The sequence below is a fragment of the Nannobrachium achirus genome, assembly GCF_963921795.1.
Source record: "Nannobrachium achirus genome assembly, chromosome: 9".
Lineage (NCBI taxonomy): Eukaryota > Metazoa > Chordata > Actinopteri > Myctophiformes > Myctophidae > Nannobrachium > Nannobrachium achirus.
Genome location: NC_137818.1, coordinates 35,690,625 through 35,717,920, shown reverse-complemented (window position 1 = coordinate 35,717,920; position 27,296 = coordinate 35,690,625). Strand labels below are relative to the sequence as shown.

Below are 27,296 nucleotides of genomic sequence, written 5' to 3'. Positions count from 1 at the left end.
ATGACAGGATTTGTGTTTTGCTGTGCGGTGTACATGGACAAGAGCAGCGCGTTGCGGGGTGAGCAACATCTTCTACACACACACACACACACACACACACACACACACACACACACACACACACACACACATGCACACGTATGTGGGCTACGTGCACGCGGATACTGATACACATTTCAAACACTACGAATGGAATGCACGCACGCACGCGAACATGCGCTCAATCACACATGCAAACGATGCACGATAATGTGAATATATGATTGCATAGCGTGTGCACGTTAACGGTAAGTCGGTAACGTCAGATATTCGCGCTGATGTTGCACACGCAACAACTGTATGATGCGGATGCGCACACGTGCACGCGCGCGGTTTGACCGACATTCTCCGCAGTGAATGTAGGCTATATGGCCGCACGCACGGCTCGCTCTACCATGTCTGTCTCTCTCTACCTCTACATACATCTGTCGCTCTCTCTGTCTACCTCCATCTCTCTCCTGTTCTCTCTACATCGATCTGTCATCATGTCTCAGTATCTCTGGCTGTCCCTGTCTTGCAGTAGCATAGCTCTCTAAAGTGATTCTAAACAGACAGATGACTGACAATGTATCTAATCCCAGATGAATATCCCAGATGCTGTATGCATGTGTGGCTTGTGCATGTGCCGTGCGCGCGTTTGATTTAAATAGAGCAGCAGGGACATTATGTGGGGGATGGGGGTTGTGTGACTATTGATTAATTGATTATTATTTGACATATTGACATTCTGCAGGGGACATGGGGTGTGTCGTTGACTCTGTGTGTGTGTGTGTGTGTGTGTGTGTGTGTGTGTGTGTGTGTGTGTGTGTGTGTGTGTGTGTGTGTGTGTGTGAGGGGGTCGGGTGCATATGGGCTCAAATCTTTCAGCATGTCAAAACCAAATGTGTTGTGGGGTGTCATCTCACCTCAACATGTGTATGTGCCTGTGTGAGGGTTTAAGCTGCAGGTGGGTGTGTCATGCTTCAGGCACTATAACAATGTGTGTTTGTTAGTGCCCATCTGTGACCTGTTATGTGTTTGATCTTTAGCTGTGTGTGGGGGGGTTGTGTGTGTGTGTGTGTGTGTGTGTGTGCGCGTGTGCGTGTGCGTGTACATATGCGCGTGCACATGCCTTGCTACAGTTCTATCAGATTCGATCAGTACAAGAACACAAGAAACATGATATTTATTTCTCCCTCTCTTATGCATGATCTTTCAATGATCCCAAGAATATGCCCACTATGTATCTAGTCTAGTCGTTGTATTCCTTGCTATTGGTTGGTTGATTGTAATGATGCTGAGCTAGGATTTGATCTTTTATGGGAAGGCCATAGCTGCATGGATAGAGATTAGAATGAGATCCCTCCTGGGAGGCAGAAGGTATAAGGTTCAATTCCCTGCTCTGGCAATGTGTTGAGGTGTCCCTGAGCAAGACAGTTAACGTCTATCCGCTTCCCCCCTGCGCTCAAGTCTGACCACTTGGGCAGCAATCAGCTGGCTGAAGCTGAAAACTGAATTTCCCCCGTGGGATCAAATAGGTCTAATTACATTATTATGATAATCATCCATGTACTTCTTATAGTGACTGCTGTTGCTGTTGCTGATATAGCATCTGGTCCTTGTACTCCTTACTATTGGTTGATGTTGCTGATCTAGGGTCTGATCATGGTACTTCTGTTAGTCTATTTCAGGGGTTCTCAAACCTTTTTAGGCCATGACCCCCAAAATAAACATAATTTGAACTGGGGACCCCCACCCTGACAAGCACTTGGAATTTTAGGTATTACATTTAATGTGACTCGGTTCCACAGATGAATATTGTGAAAATAGCAGATCTGCATGCTCACAACGCCTCGCAACGTGAGGCGTTGTGAGCATGTAGATCGGCTATTTTCACAATGTTCGCCTCTTGCTTACTTAATATTTGACAGATGGCCAGTTTGGTATTAAAACGGTCTTGAAAGTCCTTAAATTGTCACTTTAGAAATGTGCCCATGTATACACTTACACTGTGTGTTGGTTTGTTTACGAGTAAAAAAAAAAAAAGACATTAAGCTAATCATCTGATCTGGGGACCCCACACAATAATTTGGGGACCATTTGGGGTCCCGACCCCAAGTTTGAGAACCACTGGTCTATTTTAATGTTGCTGATCTACAAGAGGACCTGATCTTCCTTCCTAAACTAAACTAAATTATTGGTTGATCGTAATGTTGCTGATCTGGGATCTGATCCTTGTTGCGACCGTAGGTCGCATTTACTACCAAAACCTCCACAGGCTGTCTGTGAGTGAGTCAGTGAGTCCGTCACACGTCACACGTCACACTTTTTCCCTGCTTATATCTCCGCACCCGTTGACCCGATCCATGCCAGATTTTACACACACACTCCTTGCCTGCCAAACTACAACCTCCAACCTCCAACCTCCCAGGTCCCTGGGGGACCCCCAGATGTAAAAAATGACCAAATGTGCAAAAATGACCAAATGACCACCCCAACGGGGCTGCTCACGGGGAATTCCCGGGGACCACCGACTCCTGGTGCTCCAGAACGGATGCAAAAGTGGTGGCGCCCCCAGTGGAGGACCCCCTGCCACTGCAGCGCACATAAAATGCCGTAACTCGGGCTAGGAGCGTCCGGGAGAGCCGGGGCCGGTACCTATTCGTCCGCCAAGGCAGCGCGGAGACCCCACCCCTCATTTCTCACATCTATCGCCACCTTCAGGCCGATTTTTAAAACACATTTTTGGACACTGCTCCTACAGTTTTTGCCCTAAAATCACGAATATCACTACACAGCATGTCTACACTCATGTCATCAACATGGATCAGGAAGATTTTGGAAAAACACATTTTTGCCCTATTTGTGGAGATAAGCCACCTACGGTCGCTTATCTCCCGATTAGGGAGTCTTACTGGTACTCCTTACTGTTACCAGATTGTATAAGTGACGTTAGTAGTTAGCTTAAATGTCTCTGTGCAGTCAACTATTTCAATCATCAGGGAACATGGACTACTCTGTCACAGACCTGATACGTCCACAGAGGCAGACCATGGAAACATGTCAGTTTAACTCGGCTTGACATCACCCGCCCACGGCACCCCGAAAAAAGAAGACTGTACACATTTTAATATGTGATACTCTCTCCCTCCTCCACCATGAGCAGAGCAACTGAGGATAACACAATGAGCAGGGAGAAGATGTTTTCTAGGGTGCAGTTAAGGATCAACCTAATGAATTGAGATCTGCATCTTCTTTTTAAACATCTTTGGGATGCTAGTGTTAATCATAAAAACAATATCAATACATAATTATGATGATCAATACCATTACATCATGATCAATACATTTGTATCACTATTACCTATTCGATATTATCATTATCAATACCATCATTAATTATTATTATTAGTCTTATTATCAGTACTACTGTTATTCTCATGATTTGCATATGTATTATTACCTATATCAACTTCATTATTCAATTTACAATTTAGGCATGTAGCAGACGCTCTTAATACATCAAATGCATAGAAATAGTAGTCTAAAAAACATAGGTAGATCAAGCACCTATTCAGTAAAAAACACATGAAAAAAAGTGCTACAGTAATTATTGACATCTAACATTTATTCATGCATCATCTTAATCACAGGCAGACAGACACATAGACAGTTAAGCGGTACTGTTGAGGCAGAGTGGGTTGTGCCGTCTGTGCCGTACTCTCTGCTTTGCCAAAGGGCATCTTGACCAGTAGTTTGCCTGGAGACTGCACAACACCCTCTGTAGTCTGAAACACACACGCATGCATGCACACAGGCAGGCAGGCAGGCAGGCAGGGAGTGAAATCAAGAAATCTCTATATTTTATGACATCCTATATGTGTTCCTGCTGTCAGGGAACACAACCTGTAGGTGAAACAAACTAATCACGCAGAAGGGTTCATTCCATTTTGCAATGAAAATAGATAAATAGCGCTTGTTATCACGTCATGTCAATGTCAGATCTAGCATGTTCTCACAACAAAACAGGGGTTTTGGAGACCAGACACACTTGTCGGGGATGCTGCCTGGATTGCAATGTAGGACCTGTTTTACATGACAGAAAGTTGTGTAGTGTGAACAACTTTGAAAATCATCCAGTGTGTGTCTGCCATAATTAGGCGCACAACTCAACTCATTGTGTCTGTCTGTGCTGCTTACACTTTGTGTTATGTGGGGTCTGTATATTCCTTAGCTTTCATATTATGTCTCAGCTGGCTGTCTACTATCTGACTAAGTAAAGAATCCTCTATAAATAACACATTTCTAATCAGTTGGAGTCATACTGTTAACTGAAAATAACTACAGAATAAAGCCCTTTTCAGTTTTCACACAAGGAGTAACATCTGTGTAATCACTTGTGAAGAGGCAATTGTTTCTACACATGGCATAGAAAAAGTTCAACACAATTCAACTCTTGACGCTGGCAGGCTTGTGTGTGAGATGAGCATGAACGTGACAGATTCACAGGATAAACACCTGCGTGTCTGTCGCTACGCCTTTCAGATCGCCTGCGCCCCCCATATCTGAATGCTTGCATAATTGAAAATGAATTACCAGGTGTATCAGTCATTTCCCGTGTTAGAGGGTCTGAAAACTACAGGTAATTGTACTGGAATGTGGAGATGTCTGTTATGTAGTATTCATGATAAGTCTGAGAATTGATTCAGTCGAACTTTTGACCCATATAGAACCCTGTATACACTGCATATTCTATCAGCTTTGCCTTCTAGAACAAAAGAGCAGTGACTCAGCAGAAATTGGATGGATTGATCAGGGAGGATGTCATTGATTATCAGCTAGACTGGAAGAGGAGATGTGTTGTGTGTGTTGAAGTGCAGCTTGGTAAAGGGGAGGGATGAAGGTTCAGTATTAAATATGTGTAGGCCTGCAACTATTTATTCTTTAGTTCTTTAAGATATTTTTGGGGCTTTTTCTGCCTTTATTATTTTGGATAGTACAGTCGAGATGGACAGGACGGGGAGTGACACGCAGCAAAGGTCGGGAATCAAACCCAGAGCCTATTATGTGGTATGCGCCTAGACCGCTTGCCTAGGACATCGGTATATGTATATATACAGTATATCAACAAATCGATTAACCAAGCATACTTTATTACACAATAAAAATAGTGAAAATATTTGGCAAACTCCTTGCCAGATTGAGGGTCAAATGACAGGGTTCAGGTTGCTGTTTTGTTTTCAACTGATATGGAGAACAATAGTATATGAAGTGACTTTGAGTACTTAGAAGAAAAGTGCTATATACATTTTAGGTATTGTTGTTATTATTATTATTATTATTATTAGTGTGGTTGCCATAGGCAACACACTATTTTATTTGGTCCGAGAATCCTTTCCCAGCAAAGTGAACCTTTGAGTAATGTTATCCAGGTTGGGTGGCTGCACAACAGAAAAGGTATGCTTTTGGTGATGCTTCACTTGACACCAGAATATGTAATACATGTAAATATGGTAAGACAGAATTCATTTCCCAGTGGATTCCTCGTGACTCGTGTCACGGTAACCACAATTGCAATTTCCCAGAATTGCAATCAACCATTGTAGCCCAAGTTCATCAGGGTTTAGAATCTCGCAACATCATACCCCTCACTCGGGTGACCCAGCCGGGATTGATCAAGTCCAGACTTAATTCCCAGTAGCTACCCACACTCAGTCCCATTAGGGAAAGACAGGGCCACTCACTCCGCCGCTCCGGAACTACTCTGCCGAGACTGGGAGAGGAAATCTGGTGCTTGGAAGGATTAGGCTCTGTGGATTGACACCTGTCCGGGTCCCTCCTACGTTTCACCAGGTCCACTCATGCTCTCACCAGGTCCAGGACCTGTGCCTTGCACCAGACTACCAGCACCAGACATTTCATTCAGGAGCGGTGGATTCTTGAGCCGCAATGGTACTGCAGGGTCCACCTAGGCAACTGTGGTGCTGCAGGCTCCGCTTGCGGCTTGAATGGCCCTCCTAAAGGCCTAACCGTGGGTTTGTTGGGCTTCTTCCTCACGGAAGACACAGGCTGGGGTGCCAAGTTCTGCCAACCTATACTGCTCCCGGGTGCCGTCTACATTCCGGCTGCCGGTAGCTAAATATGTGATGATATACCGTATGTACTTAAAGATAAATGGACTTAAAGGAGTACTCACTCATTTTTTACCTATCTTCATATAATTGTTTCTCACTATTATGGTGGTCATTTCAGTGAACAAATCATTTTGTTCACGTTCACAGCATTGATAATTTCAAATGATTCGTTCACCGTTCACATTTCGGTCGGCAGCCTTGCGCAAAGACGTGCATGTCTTGCACTGCCGTCTCGCACGCACACACAGACACTCGGGCGCTTATCACTAACTAACGACCATTACTTAGCCATTGGCAAGGAGGCTGGACCCACGCGCATCTACTTTATTCCTTTCATACTTAAATGTGGCGTGCTAATGGTTCACTACCTGTCTTTTGTCCAGGAACAAGAAACACAATCACATTAACACAACAATAGTTCTTTATTTTAATTCAAATTGCAAATGAATCCGCATGTCCTCTGACTGAGCTCACCGTCTGAGTGTGCCGTCCTGTGTGCGGGGAGGCAGAGGGGAGGGGTGAACGAAAGCGTGAACGTAACATTTTAAGGACATGAACGAATTGTTCATGAGTCTCTTGTGATTCACTCATGAATGACACATCACTACTCACTATGCTCATTATAGGATGGCACCATTTCTGTCTACCCGCTCTGTGTCTCAGAGGAGGGCTTGTCTTTCTTTGTCTCCAAAGAAAGAAGTGGTAGATCAGTCAGTTGAAAAGTGTGAAAGAGTTGCTTGCTGAAAGCAAGTCTCTCCAGTCTCCACACTGCATCGACAGTCGGCTACTAGTGGTGCTAATTAGTATGGTGCTAATTGTGGCTTAACATTTGCTTTTCAACAACAAACACATGAACATGTGCATGCTTAAATCATTTGAGAAATCATAGCTGATGACTGCACAACAGAGATACAGGATATAGGCATAGCTCAGAGGTAGAGAAAACGTTTTTAGAGCACGAAGGGTTCCCAGTTCGAATCCGGGCTCCCCCTGAGTTAATGTCGAAGATGAACGAATGACGAACACACAAACAGACAGAAGCAATCAATCATCGGTTAAAGTTGTTCACTTTGGGTCAGTTTTTAACATTGAACCGATGCCGATGAATACAAACATAAGTAACATAGGCCGATTCCGTTGTGATTGCCAGTATATTGTGCACCCCTGATTTGTGTTTATCATCATTAACAGTGTGTGCCAGTGTCTACAGCCAGGTCATTTTGCCTCAGCTTAAAGATCAATGGATCTATGATTAGTAAAAATTGGTACAGCAGCCTGATCATTTCTGTTACTCACCATATTAGGCCATATTAGCTGTCCAATATTATCATTATAATCATCATCATAATTTTCAATTGATAACATGGTCAATCAACCCGGTATATCTATTGTCTAATGATTTAGTTGGAGAATGAGCGCTCATGCTTGTGACGGTGAAAACTAAATTGAAACCTACAGTATATTAGTAATATCTGTTGCTTCAGCTGTATTTTACACAGACCTTCACATTTTTTTTTTTTTTTTAAGATTTGTTTTTGGGCTTTTTATTTATGCCTTCATTTGATAGGATAGTAGACTGACAGGAAATGGGGCGAGAGATGGTGGAATGACATGTGTCAAAGGTTGTCCAGATCGGGAATTGAACCGGCGATGCCAGCAGGCATCACAGCCTAGTATGTGGTATGCGCCTTGACCACTAGGCCAGCCGTCGCCCCGAGACCTTCATATTTAGGACTTCGCCTTAGCTTAGAGAAAAGCAGGACAAATCACTTATGATATTGATAAGTCAATTATAGACTATATCGCTTAGTGCTCATTTATATTTGCTTTCAGAGAATATCTGACCGCTGACGGTTGATTAAATGCAGACATTACACAGGCACCATATATTCTATCTCCTAGTATTTGAACTGTTGAACAGTGTCTGCATTTTGAGCTAACGTACACTGTGCTGTAGCTATATAGCCTACTAAGCGGTCTGTATGCTGTATGCAGACATAAATAAATCTACTGCGAGCACTACCACAGAAAATAATATAGCGTAATGCTTCTTCCAAAGGCCCCCCTTGTGCTATTGATGTTCAAGAACCGACTGAGGTTTCTGTACAAGATTGTATTTATTACATTTTTATATCAAGATATCACAGATGTCTTTTGGACACGAGGAGGCTACGGAGATTCTGAGCTTAGCATGACCACTGCGTTTGGTCCACCTCTCCTTTCCATGTACAGTTTGGGTGAACAGCGAGCTTTCGTTTATTATTAATGCCAACTTGCTAAATCCATAATCAACTGTGTGCTATGATGAGGTGCAGCTATTTCTTAATAGGAGCTGACATTCTGACTGGTTTAATTAATGTAACACCTTAAACTCACCCATGACTGATTCAGAGGCTTAAATACAATAAATACCACCCCTTTGCACCATGCAGCAAAACTTGATAACATGCCGTCTAACTAGCAAACCTGACACACCCCTGATGCAATTTACACTCTAAATTGGACCCAAAGTGTGTAATCGGGTTGCACCTGGGGCACTTCCAATTCCAGAGGTGGTGGAGGCCTTCTCCTGGACACTCCACTGTAGACTAATTAGATAATGAGCTCTAACTCCTTCATTCTATTCAACTTTGAATAGTAATCATGTTTTTAACCTCTCCTCTCCTTTCCTCTCCTCTCCTCTCCTCTCCTCTCCTCTCCTCTCCTCTCCTCTCCTCTCCTCTCCTCTCCTCTCCTCTCCTCTCCTCTCCTCTCCTCTCCAGGTATCTCCTCCACCTCTAGGTGTTTAACTAAGAGTCTTTCTCTGGAGCCAACCTGCTCCCCCTGCTCTCACCAGGGGAGCCTGGAGGCAGAGGCAGACGCGCCCCCGCGACTCAGCTCCGACCCTGGGCCCAGCTCCTGCCCCGGCCCCCTGGACCCCCTGGACCAGTATGACCAGCATGAGGCTGTAGGCTCAGCTGGGAGCCTCTGTTCTGCTTCTAACAGGGTTCTGGTGAATGACACTGGACCTCCAGCACTACCAGCCGCCATGCTGACACTCGGCCCTGTGCCGACCAAGAGCAGACCCCCACTGCCAGGGCCTAAACCCCAGGGTGAGCACAGGATGTGGTTGGGTGTGTGTGTGTGTGTGTGTGTGTGCGTGCGTGTGTGTGTGCGTGTGTGTGTGTGTGTGTGTGTGTGTGTGTGTGTGTGTGTGTGTGTGTGTGTGTGTGTGTGTGTGTGTGTGTGTGTGTGTGTGTGTGCGTGTGTGTGTGTGTGTGTGTGTGTGTGTGTGTGTTTGTGTGTGTAAATAACTCAGCAGGATTTGGCCGATGTGGCCTCCATATATGGGCATTCCCATATGAAGTCCTGTTAGATATGGGCTTAATATTGACGACATCAGGGAACTCCACATATGGGCATAAAAGGGATTCTGTTTGTGTGGTTCCCCTGACATCACAGTGATGTCTGAGCGGCAAACCCATAGACCGTAAAAAAGTGCACACGTCCAGACGGAGACATGATGTGCCATTTCACATACTGAACTGCGTCCTTTGGTTGCAATAATAACCATTTAAAAAAAGGAATAAAATTCACGTGTGTGATGGGGGCAAGGAGGGGAGAAAACATATAAAGACTCATCTGCAGATGATTTAAAGGAGTAGTTCACCCCATGACAATTCATTGAGATTTTTCTTTTTTTTCCTTTTTTGCATTCCTAAGCCAATGATTCGATGACCGGTGAAGTTTCCACTCCAGTAGAAGACTTTCCTACTGAGTCACCTATTGACCCATGACCCGGTCATCAAATAATTGGGTCAGGAATGCAAAAGATCTCCATGAATTCAAGGCATCATGGGGTCTGTAATTGATAGAAAATAAACTTTTTTGGGGTGAACCACTCCTTTAAGTAATTCAAACAAATCTCATGTCTAACCTAATCTCTCTCTCCTCCACAGTCCCACCAAAACCCCCGCATCTCCAGCAACAGGGGGGAAGTAGGCCACGCCCCCGAGCCCCCGACAAGCCCCTTCCACCCCCCCCTCCCTGTCGACCTCTCCCCACCGACCCCGGCCCCCGCTCCGACGGAAGCTCCTCCCCCAGCTGCGTCCTGTCACTCATTGAGAAGTTTGAGAGGTAGGTCCTGATTGGTCAATATTTTGTTGTTGTCGGGTGGAAACCTTGTTTCGTTTTGTATTTCATCATTTCAAAAATGATTTAAAATTAGTGAAAATAGGCGTTGTGTGCTTGTAGATCGACTATTTTCACTAGTTTTGTATGATGAAGCAGGGCTTTACATAACAAAAAACATACAAATTTGAAAGGACAGTGACGATTTACATCCTTCATGCTACATCCTACTCTTTGGCTTTGATCTCAGACTCTGATCATCAGTGCACTCAGATCACTACATTATTATAACACTAACAACAGGACTTTTTGACCTTTTTGGGTGCAGCGGTTTTAGAAGACATGTCCCACATTAATGAACTCCTTTGTGTTGAAATCAATATACGTAAATGGGAATCAGTCTGCTGTGGTAATAATAGTAATCGGCTAAATATGGCTTTACACAAAAGATAATTCTGAAAATAAGCTGTTCTCCCACTACATTTACTGTAGATCCATTTGCCCCTCTGCACATTGTATGCGTATATCCATATCAGACTATCGCAACTTAAAGTGTGAATTGCAATAAAGAAGGCTGCTACATAAATTATCACATTGCCCTTAAATAGCTGTGCTATTTGGCAGATACTCTTTTGCAAATCAGATTCCCCACGTAATAGGGTTCAAGGTTGTATGTAATCGTTGCATCTTTTTTGTACAGCTTCCTTTCAAAGAATGTAGCTTCAGTAGAAAGACAAAAGCAAAATAAAGCAAAAAGTCTGTAGTTTTATACTAATAGGAAAACAATATACTGTATATATCAGAGTATCTACAATGTATATACTGTACAGTATATTGTAGATATACTCAAAAAATGTTTTGCTGGTATGTTATATACACCATCAGCATTTATCAGGGAAATTCGCACACTCCTCAAAAGATGCTTTATTTATAGACCAATGTTTTGCTAGAGACCTGGTCGTTATGTAAGACCCAGTTATTATTCTGCTAATCTGCTGACAGTGATTCATAATAAAATACCTGATTGATATCACATGGACTTGGCTAACTAGGACAGATGCAAGTATATGAAATGTAAATAATAGTACAAAAATCACACCCAATGTGAAGTGAGCGGTGGTCATAATGTCTTCAGACTAGGATTTGAGTCTAGGATGTACAAGCTATGCTACACACACACGTTTTACTATGGCAAAACGCTGAGGAAAAAGGCTACAGACACACACCCAGCCACTCTATGGAGCGGTTTACCACCGCTCAAAAAAAGAATGTGTTTGTGAAATTTATATTTCTGTTTGTGTGTGTGTGTGTGTGTGTGTGTGTGTGTGTGTGTGTGTGTGTGTGTGTTACAGGGAGCAGATCATTGTGGTTCCAGACATCACAGGGGGGGTTCCATGTAGAATCCCTCCTCCACCTTCTTCACCTCCATCATCAATCTCAGCCGAGCCCCCTGCCGAGACCCTCAGGGCTCAGGACCCCGATGACGTCACGCTGCAAGAGGGAGAGGAAGCTGCTGGTGATAATGATGATGATGAGGACGAAGAGTTAGGGTGTGTGTGTGCCAAGCGTCTGTCAGTGGAGTCCGGTTACAGTGCCTCCGAGGACCCTGTTGCCGTGGAGATGAGAGGTCAAGAGGTCACCGAGAGCAAATCGGAACGCTTGTCCCTCCCCTCCTCCCAGACGGACGGGAAGCTGGCCAATCGGGACAGTGGCATCGACAGCATCAGCTCCCCCTCCCACAGTGAGGAGGAGGGGGGCGTGATCTACCCCTGCAGCCCCGCCCACATCCTGCCCCGCCTCTCCAGCTCCTCCTCCTACACCGGCGAGGGCGGGGCGGGGAAGGAGGCGCAGCTAGGAGGAGGAGAGAGGAGGGTGTTCAGTGAGGAGGGGGACAGCGACCTGGAGGAGGAGTTGACTCTGGTCCTCACAGACAAACAGGAGGACACAGAGGACTCTATTGAGATGCACCAACACCAGCAAGACAGGCTGGACTCCAAGGTACACCAACACAGACAGACGTACAGACAGACAGACATCAGGGAACCATGGCCTAAGATCATTTTTGACATAATTATTTGGTAATAATGTAATATGTAACTAGTAAGACGCCTCAGGGAGACATGGCGCCAATTCTTGGCCATCTGGCCAGCAGTGATGTATATCAGACCAGTTACCCATATATGGAGACCCCTAGTACCCATATATGGAGATCCATGTACTATATGGAGATCCATGTACTATATGGAGATATGCTGTGAGAGCCCAAACATGCTTACTCAGTTATTCGTTATGTGAAAGTCCTATGATGTCTATGACATCTGACATCATTACCCTTTTATGCCCCATACATCGAGATCCCTGTCTGTAGAACCAGCCAGACAGATATGGGCTGTCTTGGCCATCTGTCTTGGCCATATATGGATTCCTTTGGTGTGGTATGTGGCCTCTATATATGGGCATTCCCATATGAAGTCCTGTTAGATATGGGCTTAATATTGATGACATCAAGGAACTCCATATATGGGCATAAAAGTGATTCTGTTAGTGTTACATCACAGTGATGTCAGAGCATGATGTCAAAGCGACAAACCCATAGACTGTAAAAAAAAGTGTACACGTCCGTCCGGACGGAAGGACGTCTACGGACAAGCTTTGACGGTTGATAGTAAACTGCGACCTACGCTTGCAATAATGGGAAAGATTAACTATGAATAATTTAGGTGAGGACCCCCTCGAACCCATTAAAGTGGGGCTGGGCATATAATCGAAATTTGGAACCAATAACGGGGGGGATATTTAAATTAATTTCTAGCTTGTATCATATCATATATACAGGTACTACATCTTCTAATGAGAATACAAATATGTTGTTTTATGGTAGAATTATTATCGATTTGAAATAGACAGTGAAATTCTCAGTGTCAATGGGCGTGTAAGTGATACAGTATATTTTGTTAAAATAATTGTAAAATAGCACTACCGGTATATTCCAGTATTAATCATAGAGTTATATAGAGTTATGCTATAGAGTGTTTGTTCTGTACCACGGGTCTGCCCGTCTCTCCAGCTCTTAAATGAACAAATACATTAATGTCCAGGCCTTCCAGTTTCATCCAGTCAGGAGAGAGAACTCATAAAGGATAAAGCAGGGGGTCCGGGACCCCTAGGGGGTCCTCAGAGTTACTACAGGGGGTCCTCCAAATCTTTGTGTGGTAGAAACTTTTTATATTAACCACTTGAAACCTAATCTCTCGAGACAGCCTCAGAGTCGCTACGCTCAAAGGAAGAGAGAGACCGAGTGGGCGTCGCCATTTCTTTGCGATGGCTCGCCAGATTACTTGAAACCTAGCATCCATATTCTGTGAACTTTAGCCAAAAATAGCCGATCTACAAGCTCACAACGCCTCGCGCTGCGAGGCTTTGTGAGCTTGTAAATCGGCTATTTTCGGCAATGTGGTTTGGTGCAGAGGGGAAAAAGAGCAGACTAACTCTGGTACAGGGTGTAAGTCAAGTTTATTAAGTATTGACGGTTCAAGTGGTAAAATATCGGAAAACACAAATTGACATGAATCCAAAATACACTGATGATCGTGCTGTCAAACAATGAAACAATATGGAATCTATGAAAAGGTTGTGGGGGGTCCCTGCTTCATTTCTCTCTCAACTAAGGGGTCCTTGGCCTGAAAACGTTGAAGACCTCTGGGATAAAGCATTAACGTGTGAAACTGGAAGTGATGAAACTTAAACATGAGCAGACGGAATTGGATCTTGAACACTATGGAATTGAAGCTGTGGAATTCTCTCTCCTGATTGGATACAATTGCTATCCTTATCAGAAGTTGTATTTTATGTTAATAATGAGATGGAGAGATGGGGAGAGCCCTGTTACTGAACACCAAAGCAGTGATTGGAATGTAGAACTTGTGAGTTTACAACTACAGTACAAATCAAAAGGTCCCTCGGGAGTTTACAGCATAGTCATGACCTCTGATCTTTACAACACAGGATGCACTTCCTGCTGTTTGACTCTGTGGGACAGAGAGCTCTGGTTATAACTGTCTCTATCTAATCAGTTTGATCTGTCTTGTCTTTACATTGTTGTAATCTTTGTCTTTTTGTCTGTTTGTCTGTCTGTCTGTCTGTCTGTCTGTCTGTCTGTCTGTCTGTCTAGCTGTCTGTCCAACAAAGGGTGTTCAACATCGCAAATGAGCTGCTCCATACAGAGATAGCGTACGTCTCCAAACTACACCTATTGGACCAGGTAAAGAACATATTTTACTATCAGTGTTTCCCCTATATGCATTCAACAGTATGATCGCTGCTGATGAATTTTTATGTAAATAATTATCACGTCACACTTTTGCCCCTACTCTTATCTCTTAGCCTGATTTCAGACTCAGCTGACACGAGTCTGACACTGTGCCCTATTCTGAACGATTTACGGGGGAAGGACTTTTGTGCGAGCGTGCACGTGCGCGAGTTATCGTGACGCGTGGTGATCGCAACGCACCGTGATCGTAACGCACGGTTGCGGCGTGTGTGTGTGTGTGTCTGTCTGTCTGCGATAGTGACTACTTCCATACAGAACTGCAACCAGAAATATGTAATCAACATTAACAGCTTGGTGAAATCAGTGCACGCGTGCGTGTGTGTGTGCCTGCCTGCCTGGTGTGTGAACTTTGTTTGAATCGTTTCAACTGCTGTGCGAATTGGATATTAGTTAAACCCACCCCCACCCCCCGCGCTCATTGGAGGAGACGCAGTTTTGGTTTGCTAAACTGCCGATTCATTTACTCAGCGCCAGACCAGAGAAACAGTCCACTCTGAGAGTGGGCGGGGTCTATGGGCTGGAACCAGGCTACTTATCTCTGGCACCGTTGCCCTATCCATGCCAAACTTTGCACACACACTCCTTGGCTGGCAAACCACAACCTCCAGCCCTGATTTCTCACATGGCCCTCTTCTAGCGCCACCATGAGGCCGATTATTGCAAAATATATTTTTGGACACTGCTCCTACAGACAGATCTGTCCCATTTCCCATATTCTCTCCTGATTGGCTATGTTTGCCTTCTAAAGTTTGTGTATGCAACCTGATGGTCGCTTATCGATTAGCGAGTCTTACTGTTTTTTTATGATAATTCTTTTAATGATGCAAGACTAGGGTGACCATATCTTCAGCCACTCAAACCGGGACGCAAACCACTGTTGCTTAAAACCGGGACCTTAAAAGCAATGCGCACGTTACCGTGCATGTGCGTGCCCATTCTCTAACGTTCGTGCACGCGCACGCACGCACACACACACACACACACACACACACACACACACACCGCAGGGATGCAAACAGGCAGTGAGTGGTGATTGACAAACAGCCTCAGTGTTGAATTCAGACACGCAATGAATTTGTTTATGTTTTCTGATTGGTTAGGTGAGAATGTTTTCATGAAAAGAACATGATGAATGTCTATGCAACCTCTGAAAACAGCTACTATTATTTTAATTCTGGCGAAAACCGGGACAATCTTGCAGTGAATGTTGAAAACCGGGACATATTAGTGTTTTAGAGATATTTGTCGGGACACTGGGACACGCACCTTGAAAACGGGACTGTCCCGGGTAAAACGGGACGTCTGGTCACCCTATGCATGCTCCGTCTTGTGTCTTTATGAACTCAGGTTACAGTATATGAATTCACTATCAGTACAGATGCTTCATGTCACACTAGTAAGAGGAGGAGAGAACTGTCCAGACCCATTGAAAGAGTTACGAGACATTGCGACACATTCACATTACGAAAGTATTTGTTATGTTCTTGTTGTTATCGCTGAGCACACCCAAACAAATTCCAAATCAACGGTTCGTGGCATTCTCTCAATAGGTCGGGCTCCCTCTATTTACAGAAGTGCGTATCACTTCATATTCAGGTCAATTTAATTTGATTAATTGATCAGGATTATCATTTGCAGATGACAAAAACAACAAAAGAACAACATTGCAATGTGTGGATACTTTGTATATTAGTTTGTTTTGTCAAGAGACAACACTGTTGCACAATGGAGTCTAAATTAAGCTTGTTGCAACATCACATTCCAATCATCTGATTGGAATGTGCAAAGAAACATCTGTGTAATAAACATTTGGTAGATCCATAATGCATAATGTGTACAAAAAGATAGAAAGAAAGCTGAGTATTGCCCCTATACAGTTTTTTGACTGAAGGTGGTCCACAGGCCCACCATGGCTCTGTAACACCGGTCAATCTCAACTACACCTTACTTCTTGTTTTGATTGCAAATTATGAAAAAACATTATACAGTATATATTGACCACTGCTGCTACAACTTCATCCTAGGGGGAACACTGACTGTGTACACATGTAATTTATGATATAGATTATACATTGCTCCTTTCATCTCCTCCCATCTTTAGGTGTTTTGTGCCAGGCTCCTGGAGGAGGCCAGATCTCGCTCATCGTTTCCATGTGATGTTGTTCAAGGAATCTTCTCCAACATCTGTTCTATCTATTGTTTCCACCAGCAGTTCCTCCTGCCAGCCCTGCAGAAACGCATGGAGGAATGGTCAGGATTATTATTATTAGTAGTAGTGGTGGTGGTTGTAGTAGAAATAGTAGTTCATTTTTATTTTGTATTTGTTTTGTATTTGTATTTTTTGCTTATTTTGTTAAGGCATTCTAATTTTGTTGGTTTGTTGTTGAAATGTGCTATACAAATAAATTTGTATTGCCTTGCTTAGCAGCAGCAGTAGTAGCAGTAGTTGTATCAGTTGTAGTATTAATAGCTGTAGTAATTTTAACAAATGCACCTGGGGTTTGCAAACTGCCCACACCAGTATATCATGTTCTATGACTCTTGATATTGACCATAACCTTTGATCTTTTCAACCCAAAACTGAATCATCCTTAAGATCAGCTACACACACACACACACACACACACACACACACACACACACACACACACACACACACACACACACACACACACACACACACACACACACACACACACACACACACACACACACACACACACACACACACTGCTTGTCCATAAGAGTTTTGGTGCACATGCATACTACCATATTTTTTTGCATGAAACAAGATTTTTATCATGGTCTGAGCCAAGTCCAATGACACCCCACCACAAGGCCCCTTTTGAAACATTCCTAAAGTAGGCAGGGTCATCGGGTTGACTGCTGATCAGTGTGAAAATATTATCTGTTCTTTGCCCTGTGACAAATGGTGTTATGTGAAACTCTCTCCTCTGCTCTCCTCTCTAGGGATGTGAATCCTCGTATAGGAGACATTCTACAGAAGTTAGCTCCGTTTCTAAAGATGTATGGAGAATATGTGAAAAACTTTGACACTGCAATGGAACTGGTGACTGCCTGGATGGAGCGATCGACCCAGTTTAAAACTATAGTCCAAGAAATACAGGTACACTACACGCACAATACAAAATAGCCATAAACATGATCTATCTATCTATAGGTATACGAATACAGACAAACAAACAGAAAGTACTCACAAATCACACTGATCCATCAGTCCTTAGAAGACTTTATTGAATGATGTTACCGGTTGCTACAGTAAGTGATTGGTCTTGTTATTGATTGTACTGATTAGTGATATTGATTGTATTGACAGAGAGAAGAGCGTTGTGGGAACCTGACTCTGCAGCATCACATGTTGGAACCTGTCCAGAGAATCCCTCGATACGAACTGCTGCTCAAAGACTACCTGAATACCCTGCCTACCGACGCACAGGACTACACAGACGCACAGAGTAAAACACACGCTCAAACACGACACACACATGCACGCACGCGCACACACGCGCTGTCTGTCCAGAACAGACACCGTCCAGATGCAAACAATTACAGAGATTTCCAGATGAGAGGGGAGGGGAGGGGGGAACTGAGCAGAGGAGAGAGGAGGGGAGAACAGGAAGCCTAAGACGTGATGATATAGGTGTAAAGTAACTAAGTAGGTCTACATACAAGTACAATTTTGAGGTATTTTTTACTTTACTAGAGTAATTCCAGTTTCCAGTACTTTTACTTTTACTCCACTCTCGGAGGCAAATATTGTGCTTTACTCCACTACAATAATTTGAAATCTTTGGCTACTAGTTACTTTGGATATTTTTATTATTATTACAAAACACACTAACCACTTCAGCCCTAGATATATTTTGGCCATTTGAACATAGCAGATTTTCAAGCTCCCAATTGCGGTGCGATGCAATGCATTGATGATGCAACGCATTGCATTGTTGATGCAATGCATTGGGAGCTTGTACATCAGCTTGTACATCGGCTTGTACATCGGCTTGTACATCGGCGATTTTGAACTTGTGAAATGGGACATACTGCACAATGAGTACCTTTTGGTACTTTAAGTATATTTTGATGCCGATGCCGATTCACTACTCAAGTACATTTTCAATACGGGACTTCTACTTGTAACAGAGTATATCTACATAGCAGTATTTATACTTTTACTTAAGTAAAATGTGAAAAGGTTTTCCATCCCTGAGATGTAATGATATAATTTGTCTGTGTTGTAGAATCCCTGGAGCTCATCGCCACGGCAGCAGAACACTCCAATGCTGCTATCAGGAAGATGGTGAGAGATCAGTCATATTTACTACATCCAAAACCATATCCTTTCTTAATAAAAAACATTTGAAATGAGAGAGTCTAAAGCTCACAACGCATTGCATCCCGACGCGTTGTGAGAGGGATGGGCGTGAATATGCAAAGAGGGAGGGTGTGTGTGTGCGTGTGTGTTGAGTGCATGCCGTTTGATGTGGTCTAGAAAGGAGGTAATGGTTATTTGGGTGGTGGTGTGAAACTAAACCACTCTCTCTCACACACACACACACACACACACACACACACACACACACACACACACACACACACACGTGCACGCAGGCAGACACACGCACGCACGCACGCACACACACACACACACACACACACACACACACACACACACACACACACACACACACACACACACACACGCTTAAGATTAAACGCTGTCAGAAGCATCATTAAATCTGGTTTGAGTGTGGGATTGTTTGAGTCTGTAATTAAGAAACTCTAATTATAGAACCCTTACTGGGTTGACCTCTAACTCATTCACATGTCCACCATTTCAACACATGGTGGGCAGACATTTCCTTGCAGTTGTTTTAAATACTTTTTCTAGCATTAAATTGCAGTTGTTTTTTATATAACTTTAATAATGAAATTTAGCAGCAAGCAGCGATAATGGGGCCAAGCTATAGAGTATAGACTAAGGCACAGAAAAAAACAACAACTATAAGTAACATGCGCTATAAGCCATAGAAACGTGGAAGATTGAACTTGAGAGAATGAAGACTTCACCGTGGCTACGTACTTCGTGCTTGGCCCCTAATGAACATTTACTGTAAATAGTTGTATAAAACGCTGTCTGTGTGTCTAGGAGCGTATGAGGAAGTTGTTGAAGGTGTATGAGCTACTGGGAGGAGAGGAGGACATCGTTAATCCCACTAATGAGCTCATTAAGGAAGGACACATTCTCAAACTGTCCAATAAGAACGGGACATCTCAGGACAGATACCTTATCCTGGTAAACATTACCACTCTATTCTGTTTCATTCCATTGTATTCTGTGCTGTTCTATTATTATGTTACAATGTGTTCTATTCTACTCTGTACTTTATTATTTTGTTCTATTCTATTCTTAGTATACTGATAAAAAACATTTGTCTTTACTGTATTTCTATTGTGTTCTAGTGCGGTGGTTCCCAAACTTTTCAGGTCCAGACATTAGACCTTTGTCCGGGACCCAAACTAGTGAAAACAGCAGATCTACTAGCCCACAACCCGTTGCGTTGTGGGTTTGTAGATTTTTTTTTTATTTCTTCATGAAATTATTTAAAGAAATTTAAAAAATCGAATGGGTCCCGACCCAGTGTTTGGGAAACAGTGTTCTAGTGTATCTTAACTGGAAACTGAATTAATCTCTCTCTCTCTCTCTCTCTCTCTCTCTCTTTCTGTCTGTCTGTCTCTCTCCAGTTTAGCGACAGATTGCTCTACTGTGTCCCTAAGCTGCGTCTAATTGGTCAGAAGTTTAGTGTCAGAGCTCGCATTGACGTGGATGGGATGGAGGTGAGTGCTGATTGCTTTTGGTCCTGTCACTTTATACATGTATAGTATGTACAGATAAAGGGTCATGTGCGGTATATTCTGAACGACTCTAAGCCAGTGTCCTGGATGGATAAATCCTAAGTAGGAACTTGTCTGACTAACAACTTGTAACTCTCGGGCCAATTGATTTGCAGCCTATGTTCAGACAAACAATAAAAACAAGGCTGTACCAGCACATAAAACAAAAACACATCAGGCAAACAAATCAGCCATTGTTCTCAAAAGGGGCCATTGTGCAATAAACAAGTAAATAAATAAAACCCAATTTGTCAACTATCAAATCCACGCTGCATTTAGCTGACGGGATAAAGAAATGCTTGTGGACCATTGTAATGTAACACAGCATTAACTACAGCACGGTAAACTCAGGTGCATTCCTAACTGTAGGTGTAATCATAACCACAGAAAGTCAGGCAATGAGATGAAAGCTATCATGCTTCAATCTCTCTAATGTTTATATCTTCTCCATGTCTGGATAATGAGGTCATTTTGCTCCTTTTGTATTTTAGCACATTCTACAGTATATTGTCCTTGTCCATAATACTGTGTGTGTGTGTGTGTGTGTGTGTGTGTGTGTGTGTGTGTTTATTGTATGTGTATTTCAGTTAAAAGAGACCAGTAGCATTGCAGTCCCCAGAACCTTTCTGGTCTCAGGAAAACAACGGTCCATAGAACTACAGGCCAGGTACTGAATGACTGGTTTACTGACTGGCTTTAACACATTTTACAGACTGTTTGAAGGTGTTAACTGATAAACTGGGTTTATTCTCTTCTTACAGGACAGAAGAGGAAAAAAGAGACTGGATACAGGTCTGTCTGTGTATTTTTTATGTGGTTTTTATGAGGTAACTTGGGTAAATAATACACTGGATCTTTACCTCTTCACACCGAACTTTGAATCTGCCTATGCAACAGATTCTGCCAATGCTTTTTGATGGGATCAGAGCGGTTTGTTGCCATTTGCAGTCTTCCAAAAGAAATAGAAAAAAACTCCCCATTGAAAAGCTGCATTGGCAGATTTAACGTTTGGTGTGACTGCCCCCATAGTCCAGAATCCAGATTATACATCCTTGTGTTTTCATTTTATCCTTGAGTTTTGTTTTTCAATACAATATGGCAATAGCCAGCTTCTAACATTTCCATGTGTCGAAAAGATCTCGAACCTGCTTTCTGAAATATACCCTTGGTTTGATTGTGTCTCTCTTTGACTTTGACTGTGTGTTAATGTTGTTCTTACAGGCCATCCAGTTGACCATCCAGAGACATGAGCAGAGTCTAGAGATGTTTAGGCAGTTAAACTGTACAACACCTCCACACTCCCCGGTAAACACACACACACACACACACACACACACACACACACACACACACACACACACACACACACACACACACACACACACACACACACACACACACACACACACACACACACACACACACACACACACACACACACTTGAACAACCAGAAGATCTATCAGTCAGTTAATATTTGCATATTTACTATGAGAAAAATGTGCTCCTCGGATCACTGGTCTCCGCCAGGCCAGGTAGTAGTCTTAGCCAATCAGGATGACATATGAAAAGTCGGACAGGTGTGTCTTGATGACATGACTATAGAGACAATTTGTACCGATTTGCAACAAAATCTGTAGGAGTAATTGCAAATAATGTGTTCTGCCACAGGCCAATGGCAATCAACACTGTGTTCATGATTTGAGGCATTTGTTTTCAAAAGAACCACTCCTGAAAAATGTAGAGGGCAAACCTAGCCATCAGGGTGTAGTATGAAAGATCTGACAGATCACACACACGGACAGACAGGGACGAATACCGGTACATAGCCTCGGCCACACCTTCGACCTCACAATAATTCCCATAGTTTATTTTTATATAGCCACAAGAGGGCATCATCATTCTCTCATGCTCCCCCTGTTCTCCACCCTCTCTCTCTCTCTCTCTCTCTCTCTCTCTCTCTCTCTCTCTCTCTCTCTCTCTCTGTAGAGCTGTGTAGAGTTGGGAAAGAGAGCTCCAACTCCAATCAGGGAGAAAGAAGTGACTTTGTGTATGAATTGCCAGGAACCGTTTAACTCCATTACTAAGAGACGCCATCACTGTAAGGCTTGTGGACATGTAAGTACTACTGTTACTATCACCACCACTGCTGCTACTACCACTACCACTACTACTACTACTACCAGTAGTAATACTAAAGGGTAGCCAGATAAGTCGACCTCTTTCAAAGTCGACCTCGCTCGTTTCCCAACGGGTCTGAGGCCTTAAACTAGATGCAGATTAGACTAAAATCAAATCTGTGCTTCTGGGGGTCCCTGGAACAAAAAGGTTTGCTATAGGGGTCCATCCGTGGAACAAACTATTTTGAGATGGGGGTCCACGGCCAAAAATACATTTTGGGGGTCCTTAACCACTGATAGGCACATTCTACAAATGTCTTCTAAATCATAACAATTTTCTGAAAAAAACGTATGTGGCCATCAGTGTTTCTCAAACTTTGTCATGTGAAGGACCCCCAGAATGATATGTATTTGGCTACGGACCCCCATCACAAAATATTTTGTTCCAGGGACCCCCAGAAGCAAATATTTGATTTTTGTCTATTCTGCATCAAGCTAAGGCCTCAGACCCGTTGGGAAACGAGTTTGGGGTCGACTTTGAAAGAGGTCGACTTTTCTGGCATTCATACTAAAGCTACTGGCCTGTTTTAGATGCTTATGTTGAGTATATGTCATGGTTGTGATGGTTGTGTTTCTGATGATTTTGTGGATTGTTTGTGATGGTTGAGTTTTATGTTTCTGAAGACTGTGTTGTTGTGTGTTGCAACTTGCAGGTGGTTTGCGGGAAGTGTTCCGAGTTCCGTGCGCGGCTGTCATACGACAATAACCGAACCAATCGTGTGTGTATCGACTGTTACACTACACTGGTTGGAGTCCCGCCCTCCCCGGCCTTATTGACCAGTAGCACACAGAGGAGGAGGTCCATACTGGAGGTTAGTGTAACCTTGATTAATTGTCACTCAAATAATTGCGATTAACATGGCAGATATGAGACATAACCTAAATATACAAAGGAATGACTGACATATTTGACAACCTTATACTTAAAAAAGAACATTGATAGTGGAAAAAGCTCACAACGATTCGCATCGCGACACGTTGTAAAATTAGATGGTTATGTAATAATTGTGACAGGACTAGTTGTGTGTATTCCTCTGTGTGTATCAGAATATTTCTAAGTAACACTCAAAGAACAAACGCAGTTTTCTTTGAGGTTTGTTCAGAACAGCGCCTCATATTTGCTGACCAATCCGTTGACAGAGGCTCTTGTTATTTTTAGCAAAACAATACAAGATCTGTAGACTACACACAAACTATTTTGAAGTGGAAACAAGGCGAGTTACAAGATCTGAGAGATCTGCAAGAGAGGCAGTTTACTCCACGTGGGCAGCAGTGTTTGTTGCTGTTGGGTGAAAAAAAGAAAAAAAAGAAAAAGTGACAGAGTCGACAAGGAGGTTATTTTGAGTTCTATTTTTAGGGTTCCTGACTCCTTCCTGTTCTCTCCTGTGTTTTCCTGGTGTTGTTGGTCGGAATGGAGCTGTTGTTTTGTTACCAGTCTCTGATATGCATAACAGAGACCCTGTCCGAAATGGACCAGAGAGTAATCAGACCTGGTCCGAAATGAAGCCACTGACATTCAGACCCGTGTCCCAATGGACCTTAACAGACCTAGTGTTCATCCGACCGGATCGGACATGGGACTCTAGGGGCAGCATGCGTGAGAATTATATAGACTACATATTCAACAAGGCTTCATAAAACAATGCTGAACCCACTATTTAATTACTGCCTGGACATTTCTTCCCTCATAAATGTGCCTTTTCATGGATGGCTTCTACCTTGCATTTCCAAATAATTTTACAGAAGGTAAAAGTCCTACCTCAAAGTGCAACATCTACAGGAACAGGAATATATAGCAATGTTTTTATCACTCCACTCTGCTCACTCAGTATGTTATGGTCTACGCTCACTCATGATAGAATATGAGATAAAAGACAATATGGTTTTTGAATATGCAAATGAATAGAATTAATAGGCATATTTTCAAACAAATGTAAAGACTTTAAGATGAAATATTAAAAGCTGATGGATCGTCATGGGTTGACTTACAGTTTCAGATTGGCTTACTCGAGACTTGCAGCATTTGAAATAGGCCTAACCCGTAAACATGAGACATCAAGATTTAAGCCCCGGATCTGCTTGGGCCTCAGGATTTCGGGGTCCCATGGACCTTTGAAGACCTCTAGTTGCTGACACCTGAATCAAGATCTTAACTTATCTTATAGTATCTTATTTTGGTGATTCCATGGCCTTTCCCTATCGCCTATCGCCTCAGTCAGGGAACATAATATAGGCCTGCCCAATCATTAATAATTCTTTTCGATTTTCCATGTTTTGTCTCTCTTTCCATGAAACCATGAAACCAAGTCTGTGTGCGATTGTGTCTCCATAGAAACAGGCATCTTTGGCAGCGGAGAACAGCGTTATGTGCAGTTTCCTGTACTACATGGAGAGAGGAGGGGGGAGGGGCTGGCAGAAAGCATGGTTCGTTATCCCAGACAGTGAACCACTCGTACTCTATGTCTATGGAGCTCCACAGGTAATACATAATGCTACATATGTACTACACCAGGGGTCGACAACAGGGGGTCCGGGACCCCTAGGGGATCCTCAGAGTTACTGCAGGGGGTCCTCCAAATCTTTGTGTTTTTTTCTCCTTTTTTTATATTAACCACCTGAACCCCAGTGTCCCAATTCAGAGAACTTTAGCCAAAAAAAGTACAGTGTGAAAGGTCAAGTTTATTAAGTATTGACGGTTCAAGTGGTTAAATATCTGACAACACAAATTGACATGAATCCAAAATACACTGATGATCGTGCTGTCAAACAATGAAACTATATGGAATCTATGAAAAGGTTGTGGGGGTCCCTGCTTCATCTCTCTCTCAACTACGGGGTCCTTGGCCTGAAAACGTTGAAGACCCCTGTGCTACACACACACAGGCCGTCATTTTTTATTTGGGTGAAAACAACAGCTTTCACCATTGGATTGCATTATGGAACGTACTACACGTTGTTACATTTAATGTTTTTTTCCCGCCATAGCGCAACATATGGTGAATATTGTACTGATGCCGGTAATTGCAACAATCCAGAAGAATAATCTGTATATTTATGATTTATTGCGACGGCTCATCATGTCTCCGTCCGTTCGGACTTCTGTCTGTGTACACTTTTTTACAGTCTATGGGTTTGACTCTCTGACATCACTGTGATGTCAGAGGAACCACATTAACTAATTTGCTGCCATGGCCGAGGAGCCCGAAAAAATCCCGTTGTACGGCCCTGCCATGCCCGAGGAACCCGAGAATTTAAAAAAAAAAAGAAAAGAATTTTTTACCCAAAAAATGTAGTAGGCATGATAGCAATCGCGAAATTGCATGTTTAACCCCCATAGCAACCCCATCTTTCAAACATGGCAGCCATCTTTGTTTACATTTTAGGAAAACATAATGGCTGCTATCTCATGAATGCCTGAACGGATTTCCATTCGGATTTTTTTGTTTGAAAGCTGTGAGCAATGTGGACACACGTGGTGCATTATCTAGGCATGGGTGTGCATGATCCGTGCACTATGAATTACATGGAAGTCTATGGAGACAGTTTGGCATATGAGAGTACGAAGGTATTGTTAAATGGCAGCAAATGAGTTAACACAATCCCTTTATGCCCTTATATGGAGATCCTGATGTCATCAATATTAAGCCCATATCTAACAGGACTTCATATAGGAATGCCCATATATGGAGGAAGCCCATATCAGTGTGGCTGGTTCTATAAACAGGGATCTCCATATATGGGCATAAACGGGATTGTATGTATGATATCAGATGGCATAGGACTTTCACATAACGAATAACTGAGTAAGCATGTTTGGGCTCTCACAGCATATCTCCAAATGTACCCAAATGGTACCCATATATGGATCTCCATATATGGGTACCAGGGGTCTCTATATATGGGTAACTGGTCCGATATAAAGACATGGCGCGACCTAGCCATGTACGTATGTAATATGTAATGCTATATGTAAATAATATACACACCACATATAAGAATTATTATTATATATAATTATTTATGAATATTAAGGTGTTGTTTTTTTTTTCTTTCCAGGATGTCAAAGCTCAGCGTAGCGTGCCTCTGATTGGCTGGGAGGTTTCTCTGCCAGAGTCATGTGATCGTCTGGAGCGTCGTCATGCTTTCAAGATGAGTCAGAGTCAGCTGATCCTTTACTTTAGCGCCGAGGGGGAGGAGCTACAGCAACGCTGGATGGACGTCCTATCACGTGCAGGCAGGGGGGAGGAGTTACTGATCCGTGGGCCAATCGCAGAGAGCCTGGATGAGGAGGGGGAGGAGCTAGCAGCAGTAGGGGAGGAGAGCATTTGAATCTATTGGAGGAGAAAGATGATGTAGATTAATTTGTGTTGGACAAGGAAAACAAGCAGCACAGAACATGAAACATGGCATTTAAAATACACAACAAAAAACACATGCAAACTCGCCATTATTCACATATGCCAACACACCATCACATGCACGCACGCAAGCACACGCGCACGCACGCACACGTACACAACATCACACTCACAGGTGTGTGTGTGTATAGATGTTGCATGCTTATTCTCAGCCTCTCTGTGATTTTAGTCCTGCTAACGACGGGGCTCTAAGG

At 43.1% G+C, this 27,296-nt stretch overlaps 1 protein-coding gene across 1 annotated transcript; it reads left to right on the top strand.

Annotated features, from left to right (window-relative positions):
- fgd1 (FYVE, RhoGEF and PH domain containing 1) lies at positions 1 to 27,013 on the top strand (the record flags this gene model as incomplete). The annotated part of the gene is made up of 18 exons (XM_080732715.1): positions 1 to 58; positions 8,915 to 9,244; positions 10,091 to 10,268; positions 11,615 to 12,224; positions 14,434 to 14,523; positions 16,694 to 16,842; positions 17,563 to 17,719; positions 17,930 to 18,068; positions 18,852 to 18,910; positions 19,760 to 19,906; positions 20,356 to 20,448; positions 21,093 to 21,172; positions 21,267 to 21,297; positions 21,727 to 21,810; positions 22,494 to 22,622; positions 23,338 to 23,496; positions 25,017 to 25,163; positions 26,741 to 27,013. 18 exons carry the CDS (start codon positions 1 to 3, stop codon positions 27,011 to 27,013), a joined length of 2,913 nt encoding a protein of 970 aa, XP_080588841.1.
- Positions 27,014 to 27,296: the final 283 nt, after the last annotated feature.